Source organism: Telmatherina bonti (genome assembly GCF_933228915.1).
Source record: "Telmatherina bonti genome assembly, chromosome: 18".
NCBI lineage: Eukaryota > Metazoa > Chordata > Actinopteri > Atheriniformes > Telmatherinidae > Telmatherina > Telmatherina bonti.
In genome coordinates, this window is record NC_136616.1 from 35,406,507 (window position 1) to 35,420,003 (window position 13,497).

Here is a 13,497-nt window from a genome sequence, read left to right on the forward strand (position 1 = left end):
CTGATCACATACGTACAACTTTTATGGTTGCTTTCATGCATCCTAACGCCGGCGGCGGCTCAATGGGAACGCAATCAGTGACGAGTAGCTTCTTCTAATAATCCTGATTTAACACCGTTCCTCCCAGACTCCTGAACAACATCAGCTCTGGACGACTAAAGAAAACATTTACCTGAAAAATCACATCCAGTTCCTGCAATTAGTGAAGCATTCATCTCCTGTTTGATGTTAAAAGGCTCCAAGTTTCTGAGATCATGTAAATATATGCTGCGCTTTGTGTTTTGGTTTAATTTATGGAGTAAATCCAGTTTCAAGTTGTTGTGTAACAAACCACAAGTGTTTACTGGAGCAAAGCTTTGTAGTAATCTACATAATTACATCAGCGCCAGACTCAAGCCGCCTCGCCAATCTTTCCTTTGATACACGAGTCTATCGGGGAACAAACACACTCTGCAAAGTTCAAACCCGCAACGTGGAAACCTGTCTGCTGATGCTGAGTGTGTGTGACAGCCTCGTACATTCGTGTTTATCAGCGAAGGAGCAAACATCGCGGCACCAGCTGTTGATTGTTTACATCTGCCATCATGAATTGAAATCAGGATTCCAAACATTTCACTGGGAATATTTCAACCTTTGAGTCGAGTCAGATTCAGCCGTTGAGCTGGCGGGACTTCAGACTCCGTTCCTGTTGAACGGAACGATCACGCCGTACAGAGGCTACGACATGCTGGTGATTAACAACAGAAAAAACACTTTCCTGAAACGCGTAAACCAACAGGAAAGAAAATTTTCTCCCAATGTAAAAATACGTTAAAAATACGAGAAAATAAAAATACTGAACGACGTTGGGAAACAGGAAAAAATACGTTACTTTCCCTACAAAGACGGGATACGTGACAGCTAAGAGTCGGAGAGAAAAACACCAGAACAAAGAGCAGAAATGTGCATCTATGGAAGCTTCCTTCTGTTTTCCAGGACTCCCTTCATCACTTCCTCTCTCCGTATACTTTTCTCTACAAATATTTCCTCCCATAAATACTTCACAGTCCATTTGCGAGAGAGTTAACAGTAAAACTTTTCTCATTTACTGAAATGTCTGCAGGCTGGAGTTTTACTTTGTCACCGTTTTATTCTCTGGACGATCACAACAGCAGAGAGGTTTGATGAATGTGGAGAGTAACGGATATGACAGGAAACACTCCCTCAAAGTTGAAGGAAAATAAATCACCGGATTAAAATAAATATCAGGAATTAACCAACAGACTGGAAAGAAAGCGGTGGTCTGATTATAAACACTTCTCAGAACTGCCTTTGTTCCACCTTGTGTTCTTTGCAGAGTCTCAGGTGTTTCTAGAAAAATGATCCTGTTGGACCCCAGAGCTCAGAGCATATTTCACCTTGTCATGGCAAATAATGTTGTTGTTGTTGTGTTGCGGCGCCACAGAGCCGCGGTGCTTTTGTTCTTTCTAAAAGACTTTATCTGCAGCCTTCAAGGTGAACTCATGGAGGTCGGGAACGTGGTGAATAAACTGGTCTCTTCTTTTGGACAAATTGTTTCGGGACAGAAGTTTGACTTGCTGTAAACCTTTAATCTGGACTTTTTCCATGTTTTCTACATAAAACTCCAAATAACTGAACCCCCATCTCCTCTCCAACAACTCTGTCAGTGTAGCTGGTGGAGGAGAGGGACATTGGGAAGATGTGGGGAGTTGTTGGGGAAGATGAGAAAGGGGTAGGAAAGGGTGGGAAGAGCAAGGAACCAGTGGGGAATGTTGGGGGAGCTGCTGGGATGTTGGGAAAGTGGAGGGGAAGTGGCGGGGAAACTTAAGAAGCGGTGGGGAGCAGTGGGGAAGGGATGGGAAAGGAAGGTGGTGGAGAAACAACTGGGAAACAGCTGGGCAGTGGTGGGAAACTGGGGGGAGCTGTTGGGAGTGGTGAGGAAGGAGCGAGGAAGAGGTGAGGAAGAGGTGGAGAGTGGTAGGGAAGGTTTTGGGGAAAATGTGGGAGTTTCCCCAACATGAACTCTACGCAGAGATAAACAGTATATTCTACTAGGGGCGGGGAATTGAATCAGAAAAAATAAAAAAATCTGGATTTTTTTTGCTTCACAATTAAAAAATCCTCATTTTTTGTCATTTTTATTGTTTTTATTGATCTTTCTACTTGTCTTCTCGGGCATTATAGCAGCAGAATGATGGTCTGGAAACTGTGTTGTTTTTTCTGACTGACATTAAGAAAAATGACGAACAGAAAAACTTTGTACATGTTCCAATTTAAATCTAATCGGCCCGAATAATTTCTCATTTCCTACAGAATACTGAAGTTATTTGGAAGATTAATACCATTTGTTACTTAAGAGTAATGATTATGAATCGAAAATCTGTTTGAATTGATTCATCACCCCAAAAATTGGAATCAAACTGAATTGAGTTGTTGTTAAATTCACATCAACATCTAATCCTATTTTATGTGTAAAATTATATTCATTTCATTTAAAAAGTTGAGATATCATCCAGTCCTTCCTCCATGATCAACTAGAAAAGCACTCAAGAGAGCGCAAACCTCCGCCAAGGCCTTTAAAGAGTTCCTGGATCCAAACGGTGATCCGGATTAACACCAAAACTAAACCAGTTCTTCCTTTTCATGTTTCCAACAAGTCCTGAAAGTTTCATGCAAATCCGTCCAGAACTTTATCAGTTATGTTGCACACAGACAGACAGACAATCAGATAAACGCCGGCAAAACAAAACCTCCTTGGTGGAAGTAATTATGGACCAGTCTGGTCCAAAGAGCCAGAGGTCTGTTTAACAAGTCCAAAGTCAGGGTCCTGGTCCATCCAACAAGCTAACATTAATGAACCTACACTGAAGGATTGATGACGTTTATGGTCAGCTTTGAACAAAACTTCTACTCTGTAATTTATTACGCCATCGTTAGCGAAGGAAGGGCACCACTTAGATCTCTGCAGGCAGAGAAGGTCAGGACCGACCACCGAAGGTTCCTGCTGTTAAACAGTGATAAACGTTCATGAAACACGTGATTTACCTGATCGTAGAGACACACGACAGAACTTTTACCATTTCCCCGCCAGCGCCCGCTATCGACGGCTAATCCAGCCTCCATGTTGCATCCTACCGGACCTGTTAGCTCCCTCCAGGCAGCAGAAGACCGTCTCACAGCGACTGTTGTTTTGTATCTATTTCTTTTAATTTGTTTCTTTGCTGAATCAGCGACGTTGCGTGTTCAAGAACAGTTTAGTTTTCTAGCGTGAAATGGAACTTGTGCAACGTCGCGTCCCGGATGTAAAAGTGTCGGTTTCTCAGCTCCAGAAATGCACATGGTAGATGTCACTGTGTCCTGGAACACGTCCGGAACGCAGAGTTTTAAGGTCAGAAAGTTACGTAATGCGTCTTTAAATCTTCATACGGACTTATAAACAGATATAAAACTCACCTTCATCACCTCTGTTTGTATAGTAGGGGTTTCCCGGGCGGCTGGGCAGGGAAAAGGCTCTGAGTGGCGAGAAGCCATCCATAGCTCCTCCCATCATCCCTCCGTTCTGCTGCAGCATAAACATACTGTCGTCTCCTCCTCCTCCTCCTCCTGCAGACATGTTTCCTAGGTAACTCCTGCCGTTGTACCTCCTCCCAACGGAGCTTCCATCTCTGATGGCAGCCGGTTTGGCCAGCGTGACCTCCACGGTGGCGCCGTCGATCTGCGCGCCGTTCATGAAGCTCAGGGCGGCGACGGCGTCGCTGCGGCTGCGGTAGTGGACGAAAGCGTAGTCGCTGAGCTTCTTCACGCGCTCCACGGAGCCGGGCTTGAAGCGGGAGAACTCCTGGCGGAGGGTTTCCTCCGTGGTTTCCCACGGTAAGTTACGTACCTGCAACGAGAGCAGAAACCAGAAGTCTTTCTCAGACAAACTGACAGAAGAACGACGGATCATTGTAGGCGTGCTCCACGTCCTCTAAGCTGGAATGGTCAGACGGTGTCCCCAGTGTGGCAGACGTCCTCCCCATCATCTGGCCAGAACAGAACATCGACGAATCGGGCCTTTACATGCTCACCAACAGCAGGATCGGTTCTTCAGATGGTCCAGTTCTCCTTCTGCTCCACTGGACCGGAGCGGAATAAATTACTGAGCGGTTACTATGGAGACGAAGACGATGTTCAACGCGATCTGTTGGACTGATGAGTTGCCGACTGGTTTGTTAGAAGTCCAGTCCTGCTGACCTGAACCGGATTAAACCAGATTTCACTTGAATAAACTGGATTGTTTGGATAGGATGGATCTGATTAAACTGGTCCACACTAAACTGGAATAAACTGGATTAATTGTTATAATAAACTGGATTGAACTGGACTGTACAGGGATAAACTGGAATGAATCCTTTTAGACTTAAAAAAAATAGAAAACGACAAATTAAATGTGATTTCTTGAACTTATTTGTAAAAAAAACTGCATTTAAACTGTATTTTAGTTCATTAAATTGAACTGGATGAAATTGAACCGAAGTGACGTTGAGTGTTTGGAGTTGACTTAAATGGAAATGAATTTGGTAAACAAGTCAGGATTTAACTGCATTATGATGACAAAATGTTGGCTCAACATGGTTTAAAATGACTTTTCCTCAATTGGAACTTTGACTTTGATGAATTGGGAATAAATTGGATCATTGTGACCTATTTTGAACTGGACTGGTCAGACTAAACTGTAATAAACTGGACTGATTTGCATTATAATGGATTATCTGTTTTATATCAATTACAATGGTGAAAAATTGGAATATGCTGACATAAACTGGACCAACTCTAAATAAAGTCTATTCAACTGGAAATAAATTGTATTGAAGTGGAATGAAATAAATTGGGCTGAACTGAATTAACTTGCTTGAAATGGATGGATTAAGATATTTAACCAAAAATTAAACCAAACTGGTTGGAACTGACTTGGACTGAACTGGGTTAAAAGGAAATAAACTGGATTATAATGAACCTGCCAGGACTGAACTACATATGAATGAACTGAACCTGACTGATTCAGATAGTTTTCCATAAAAGGTTTTGTATATATCTGTATTGGTACATAAAAGAGTAATCCTGTCTGTCTCCAAAACAGACTTAAAAATTAAATAAACTATTTCCAGGCCATAGATACCAAGGAATTAATCTGGAACTTAAAGGAATAATGTCACTTTTGGTAGTTTAGATCAGGGCTAAAGTTGTCCTTTGGAAAGGTTGCCGACCTGTCCAGGTGAACCCGCCCCTCGCCAGCTACTGACTGGGACTGATTCCAGTTTCCCTGCTGGTCTGAACTGGAATCAGCTGGATAGAAAATGGACAGAAAAGAAACTCAATAAAAACTAGAATCAGTAAAATGTTTGTAGAATTGGGCTTTTTTGTCTTTTATGTCTCAGCAGATTAAACTGAAGCCTGGGGGGTAAAATGGTCCAAACAGAGAAAGTGACTTTTTAAGTCACATAAAACCCTCTGGAGTTCTGGTTCGCGTTTTCATGAACTCATCATCTCGGCTGTTTGGAAGACGATCAGGTTTACTGACCTCTCAGGTCATGACTGACGGGAACGAGAAGCCCGAACAGCTCGAACCTGAAAGTCGCCATGTCTCGACCTCCCCGCCCAACTGGAGGAGGAGCAGCTCCTCCCTGCTGCTGATCTGATGGAGACTGATAAATATTTCAGTGTAAAACTTCGACCTCTGCCTCCAGATCAGAGCCTAAGTTTCCAAACGCACCTGAACACATCATGAGAATCATGAACACACACAAGTACGTACGTAGAGGACTTTGACGCGCCGCATGACCTCCTCGTCCACGTCCTTCTCCGGCTTGGCCCAGCTCACCTGGATGGGCTGACCCCACAGCTGGAAGGTTCCTGAGCAGAGAGAGGAAGTGTGTCAGCACAAAGACAATACACTGGTCTCCACTGGTTTCCACTGGTCTCCACTGGTTTCCACTGGTCTCCACTGGTCTCCACTGGTTTCCACTGGTCTCCACTGGTCTCCACTGGTCTCCACTGGTTTCCACTGGTCTCCACTGGTCTTTCGTCCAGTTCTTGTGTCATATGGCAGAGCTGAGCCTTTTCTGGCTTCTTGACAGCCTCGTTTCTATGGAGACGGTTTCCGGCCAACGGCAGATGGATCAGCTGAAGTTCCAGGTGTATCTCTGAGATCCAGGTTTGGGTTTGTCCTGGATCCATTCCTCTTTGTTTCGGACGTCTCAGATCCAGTTTTCTGTCCGTCACCCTGATCTTTGCTGCTTTTCATGAAACGAAAGAAACGGGAACAAACGTCTCCGTGCCGAGCTGTCGGTTCTGTCGGTTCATCCTCCGACTCTGTTAGATGTCTGTAAAGCTTCTTGAGATGGCGTTGCCGTGATTTGACGCTTTATAAAAAGAGTTGAACTGAATAAATCAAATGATTGATGGGTGAAAGTTTAACAGAACAGTTTATTAGAGACACCAAATGTTTCTCAGTGAGACAACGTTGTCTTCGTCCTGTCTCTTCTCTGAGATCTCCCCTGAAGACGTCTGGGTGTGGAAGGGCCTGAAGAAGCTAAAGATAAGCTGAGAGCACTTCGGTCGACATTTACAGACATCCCTCCTGAAGACCAGACAGTCAGGGTTTTATTCTGATTCTCTACTTTAAACTTTAAAACTCGCTGTGTTTAAACTTCCAGGTTGCTGTGATATCCTCAGAAAACTTCCACACGCTGTCCTTTGTTTTTAAAACAGACTCAAACACGGCGATATGAACTGGGGCAAAGCTACTGGTTTGTTTCGGCACTGGACAAGGCCAGGTCTGAACTGGTGCCGGGTGGAAACTCCCATTAAACCAACATAGGCTGCAAGTTGTGAGGTTTTATTGTTTAAAGCGGCTGACTGAGGGTAAATCTCTTCTCTCCGGGCAGCATTTTGAACCGTGATGCACGCTTTCATCTCGGTTATATTTCTGCTCTAAACTTCACGAGTCGGTCGACGCCACATCAAGACGTTTACTGGGACCAGTCGCAGAGGAGTCGTTACTGGTCTCCTGGCTTCCCTCCACTGGCTGACTGAGTGTTTTAGACTGGATTTTAAACTCTATGTCGGTTTCCGGTGTCTAAACGGCGTCTGAGAGCTTCCTCACCCCAACCGGCCTACGGTCCGGGAAGACGCTTGGAGGAAACAACTGCGGAATAATCTGCCTTTACACACCAGATCGGCCTCTTTACTGCCCATTTATTAACTCATCATAAAACCCATTTTTATTCTTTAGCTTTCAGCCACAGCAAGACAAAGTTTTTTATTTATTTGTTTTTATTGTGTTGCTTTCTGTTGTGTCTCATGTTTTTATGTAGTTTAGTTTTAAATTCTACATTTATCTTATTTATAATCAGCACTTTGTTTCAGATGTGCTCGTTTGAAAGTGCCTTGTAAATAAAGTCAGTATAGTTTTATTATTTTAGTTTAATACTACAACTTCAGTCTAGTTTTATGTATGTATATTTTTCCTATGTTTGGACTTTTCCAGTCTACAACCATGTCCTGGTTGCAGGTTTTTCCTCTCTTGTTTTTACTTGTGTGTGTGAAAAGTGCTGTATAAATAAAGATGGATTGGTTGTTATTCTGCGATGGACTGGCGAGCTGTCCAGGGTGTACCCCGCCTTCCGCCCAGAGACTTCTGGGATAGGCTCCAGCTGGAAAAAGCAGTTAGGAGAATGAATGAATGAATGAATGAATGAATGAATGAATGAATGAATGAATGATTGGTTGTTGCGCAGTTGCTGGTTTTATGACGTGATGCTCCCAGTTCCTCACAGTGCTTAAAGCATTTTAAAGGATTAAAGGATTTCAGGTGCTTTGTGCTGCTGGGCGACAAGCAGATATGGAAATTTCCACCCAGGAATCTCGAGTTTAACAGAAAACATTTTATATGTGAAGCTATTTGACGGCTCTGCTTCATCGCTGCTCAGCGGACACAGTACCTCCTGCTGACGGGTAAAAACCGGGTTAAAGTGGCAGCTGGATCCTTAAAAACTTTCCCAGGACATTTCCAGATTCCTGCTTTTTGAGCTTCCTGTCTGTTTAAACGTGCGACGCTGCAGTCAGCGGACATGGAAAACAGCAAACACACGGCTTCCTTACAGATTACAGACATAGTGAGATGTTTAGCAGTCAGAAAAGGGAAAATATGAGTTTTTATTGCAGTCAGATGGGAAGCAGAGAGGATTTAATCAGTCTGAGGGATGAGGATGATGATGATCAGGTGGATCTGGTGGCAGATCTGTCAGTCAGACAGGCGTAGGGAGGTTAATCAATCTGATATAAACTCCTTATCGATGCTTTTATGAAGCAGACTCACATTCTGCACTGATCAGCTGCTGAAACACTTCCTAAAGACGTCCATCTGCAGCTGGGGGAGACCTGAACAGCCTCAGATGGAAGGGCTCTGCCGCCCTCTGCTGGACACACACACACACACACACACACACACACACACACACACACACACACCAGCGGGACAAAGTGAGGAGTGCAGTTCATCTTCATCTAGTCTGAAAAACGGAGGCTGCAGAGCAGCGAACCGAGCGTCTGAGCCCGCTGGGCCACAGTGTCGCCGTTTTCTTCTTCTGGTGAAAACAGCTGGTTGTTTTGGGTTTTTTCTTCACCCTGTCCTGACCAGCATACAGCACAGCAATCTGTGTGCCGTATTTAGAAATGAATAAAGAAGAAAACAGCGTGTTGTGTTGTTTGACTCCGTCCTGCTCGCCGTTTCTTCAGGAACGTCTGGAGAGAGCAGCGCTGATCTGTGGTCAGCTAGGAGAGCTACGGCTGCGTTCGCTAACAGGAGTGTCGATGTCGGACTTTTCACCTGGTTCTGTGGTTTTCAGAAGCATCATGAGTAGGTTATCCACCGATACCGATATCAGTATCAGCTCGATACCAAGCGTGTGTACTCGTACTTTTACCGATACTACAACCGATACCACACCAGTCAAGCCAGAGCAGATGTGTTTGATGATGCTTCAGGCGTGTTTTAAAAGAAATAAACGCCTTGAATGTTAAAAAGTGACAATTTATTTTCCACTAAAAGCAGATCTTTGTTTCAAAACCACACATTTATAGTTGTATTTAGGTACAGGTTAACCACAACAAAGACACAAACACCATAAAACACAAAAAAAACCACAACAAAGAGACATAAAAAACCACAAAGACACAAAACTACAACAAAGAGACGTAAAACACCATAAAGACACACAAAACCACAACAAAGAGACATAAAACACCATAAAGACACACAAAACCACAACAAAGAGACATAAAACACCATAAAGACACACAAATAAAGGGGTTGGTTACCGGGTAACAGCTTCCTCCGGGCCATGGCAGCTGCTTTGTGGGACTCGTACTCCACGAAGGCGAAGCCTCGGTTTCTGCCCTTATCTGAGAAGTTCGGACACAAGATCACATCCACCACTCCATCTGTCACCTGACACACACACACACACACACACAGAGGAAAAACATGTCAGTATGCGTGGTCATACCGTGCAGACATGCAGGTTCATAACAGAAACACAGCCCAGGACTAATCAATACAACCAACATGGCCGGTCAGCGTCTGGTAGCGTTGTTTCTGAACAAACGGCAAGACATCTGGACGTCGGCCTTCATCCTGGACACGTCAGAATGAAAACACACACACACACACACACACACACACACACACACACACACACACACACACACACACACACACAGACACACAGTGTATCACCTCAGACAGCTCAGCCTGTCTGCCCACACGGAGGTGGAGGGATGATGGTCTGGGCTGCAGGAACACCTTGCAGCCAAACACACGTTACATCTCTCAGTAACATACAAATACAAAACAAAGTATTGACACAAAGCTTCTGTTTACACGTTTCCATGGAAACCTTTTCCTTCCGGTAATTTTTCAGCAGAATGACAACGATCTCAACAAATGGGACCAGAAGTGACGTTGTGCACACGCCAGGCTTCACGCGGGCTCCACATCCTGCTAAACGCAACACAAGCGCTGCATGCTAACCGCTACTTATCAGCTAGTCAAAAAGCCAGAAGGTAACTAGCCAGAGAGCAGCGAGTCAGCTAGCCGATAGCAGATAGTCAGTTAGCCAATAACAGATAGTCAGCTAGCCAATAACAGATAGTCAGCTAGCCAATAACAGATAGTCAGCTAGCCAACAGCAGATAGTCAGCTAGCCGATAGCAGATAGTCAGTTAGCCAATAACAGATAGTCAGCTAGCCAATAACAGATAGTCAGCTAGCCGACAGCAGATAGTCAGCTAGCCGATAGCAGATAGTCAGCTAGCTGATAGCAGATAGTCAGTTAGCCGATAGTCAGCTAGCCGATAGCAGATAGTCAGCTAGCCACAGCAAGCCACATAGGCAGCTAGCTACCTAGTCAGCTATCCAGATAGCAGCAAGTGAATGAGCCGGATAATCAAATTGCATCTACCCAACTAACCAGATAGTCAGCAAGCCAGATAGGCAGCTAGCTTGCTAGTCAGTTAGCCAGATAACAGATAGTCAGCTAGCTAGATAGCAGCTAGTGGTAGCAGGAATAAGTGATTTGAGCTTAAGAATTGACTCCTGAGCTGGAAAAGTCACTCTGAAAATGTATAAATGTGTTTAGGACTTTAAACCTTTCTAATAGCTGCTGTGTTCTGATCGAAACCAGCTTCTTCATCAGTCTGTTTCATGTTCCTGCTTCCTTACACACACTTCCTGCTTCCGCTCACTCGTTGCTTTGATTTTATCACTTTTTATGCTAATTTTATGAATTTTTTACCTAAAACCCAACACACAGTAGCCTTTAAACACCTACAAATCACTGAAACTAAAGTATTTAAAGGGAAACTGCAGTGTTATCCAAGTTATTTTACCTTTTAGAGCTCTGTGTGTGTGACCGACACACTTAGCACTAAAGCTAAATAGCTTGGATAGGTGCTAATGCTAAGTTAACTAGCAGCACAACGCCTTCCATCAAGATCAATATGAGATGATTAAAGCGCTAGAGGGAAAAGTGTGCCGCGTTAGAGCCAATGCCGAAGCAGACAAAATTAAACAACTTTGTTATTAAAACAAAACAGCGAAGACAAGCAAGCTAACGGCTAACAGCTAATGGCTAACGGCTAAAAGGCTCACATAACGCTACCTATAAACAGCCTCTGTGCATGATAGAGGGGGTAAATCCGACTGGAACTGTCGCGGTGCAAAGCCAAAGGGTAAATCATGTCTACTGGAAAAGGTAGGGCTCCATATTACACGTTGGGCACCGGCGTCCACAACGGACCTCTTCTACCGCTCTACGTTGGAGGTAACAGGACAGCTGAGACTGGGAAGACTGACAACCTCTAAAACACAACGTTTCTGTTTCACTGCTTCAGCATTGTGGTGCAAACAGGGTCTAAATTAAGTGTGTAACCACCAACCATCCAGTTACTGGATGAGGCGCTAACACCTGAACCCCCCCGAGGTTGCCCAACGCCACCTTTACGCTACAAATACCTGAATTCAGAAGAACCGCTTGTTTACTTTCTCTTGTTTGAAGAACTTTTCTCTAAAAGTGTTTTTTATTATTACAATATGATTATGTATTATGTATATGCACACTTTTATCAAACAATTAGCATAAATTCATCAAATTTGAGCTAAAAGAGAAACATAAAACCAAATAGGTGAAAGAAAAGTGAGAACTAGGCAACAGGAGAGTGCTTGCCTGTAAGATTACAGCGACGTACTTCGTAACAGCAGAGTTACATAGTAAGGAACGCTGCAGGAGAGAATCAGCCTAAACAGGAACAATCTGGTTCAGATTCACTCACAAGACAAAGAAAAGCAAACTGGGGGCGACTGAAGGCCCAGCAAGGAAAAACACACGACGAGGAACTCTGACACGGAAAATCAGACTCCAGGAGACTCAAACGGATGATAAATGGACAAGACTCCATGTAAGATATAAAACTATGTGTGGAAAAAAAGACGTTCATTTACTCTTTTTCATATTAAATAAACATTTTCAATCAATCAAAGTGAGAAAGACTGAAGGAAGAGAAAATGATTGTCGTCCTCAGCTCAGAGCCCAATGAAACGACGTCTGTCTGACAGCTGATGAAGCAGATTTACAACCCAGGAAGAGAAATCCTCCTCACACGTCGCTGAAGCAACGCCGGAAACCAACACGTTTCTTGTCGTTGGCGTGAATGTAACGACCGGCTGAATCTCTGCTGTCCGTCAGTGAATAATGAGGTGAAGGTCTCCGTCCCACCTTCTGCATCTCCTCCAGGATGTCCTCCTTCTGCTTGTCTTTGGGGATGGAGCCGATGAAGAGGCGGCGGTTGTTCAGGCTCACGCACACGCCGATGAATTTCCCGGGTCGGACCTCGTAGTTGTCCAGCATCTGGATGGCTCTCTGAGCCGCTTCCCTGCAACGACAAACACCAGCCGTCGTTTCTCCTGGGTTCACATGGAGGAGAAGGAGGAGGAGGAGGAGGAGGAGGTTACCTGTCCGTGTACATGACGAAGGCGTAGCCGCGGTTGTCTCCGCTGAACTCCATCATCAGCCTGAACTCGTAGATTTTGCCGGCCGTCTCGAACAGAGGCACCAGCTCGTCCTCGTACATGTCTCTGGGAATCTTCCCCACGAACACCTCGCAGTCCCGCGGCGGCGCCGGACCCTCCCAGTCTGCCAGACAGAACCAGAAAGCCCTTCAGACTGGGACCATCCCAGTAGCTGCAGGTCCTAAATCAGGTCCAGCTCTGGCCAGAACCCTGAAGGTTCTCCATGTATCTCTGCTCCAACAGACCTGACTCACATCAGTCCACTTCATTTCCTGTAAGCCAGGTGCGTGGGAGCAGGGATACGTCACAAACCGGCTGGACAGCGTCCTTCGGGGACCAACTATGGACCCTCCTGTCCTAAACGTTTCCTGCTGAACCAGATAAACAGACGATACCCTTTTGTCCCGATTCAATTCCGATTTTTAGAGAGCCGATTCCATTTAAATTGCGATTTTCACAATTCTTCGAAATTGCTCATTTTTGTAGATTAAAAGCAAAAAAGAAAAGTATAAAACTTTATTTTGTTCATCATTTTTCTTATCTTCAATGAGGAAAAAAACAGCACAGTAGCTAGACCATCATTCTGCTGCTATAATGCTCAAGAAGACAAGTAAAAAGATTTAATAAAAATGACAAAAGTTTTGTAATGAATTATATCATATATATATATATATATATATATATATATATATATATATATATATATATAAAATGTTTTTTTTAAATCGATTTTTTAACTAAACATCTATTTTAAAATTGTGAAATCCCAATATTCGATTTTTTGATTTTTGATTTCTGGGGACTCCATTGTTCTGCTGGGGGACTTCAATGCTCACGTGAGCAATGACAGTGAGACCTGGAGGGGAGTGATTGGGAGGCATGGTCCCCCT

The 13,497-nt window shown here is 44.1% G+C and overlaps 1 protein-coding gene across 1 annotated transcript in view; it reads right to left on the minus strand.

Moving 5' to 3' along the window:
• Positions 1-13,497, minus strand: part of rbm46 (RNA binding motif protein 46) — a gene marked incomplete at both ends in the record, with an annotated part of 34,363 nt that overhangs the window by 17,007 nt on the left and 3,859 nt on the right. The window contains 5 exons of the mRNA XM_079257871.1: positions 3,454-3,883; positions 5,795-5,892; positions 9,361-9,490; positions 12,315-12,471; positions 12,551-12,731. Of these exons, the coding sequence (XP_079113997.1) occupies positions 3,454-3,883; positions 5,795-5,892; positions 9,361-9,490; positions 12,315-12,471; positions 12,551-12,731 (996 nt within the window). The remainder of the gene's footprint in view (positions 1-3,453; positions 3,884-5,794; positions 5,893-9,360; positions 9,491-12,314; positions 12,472-12,550; positions 12,732-13,497) is intronic.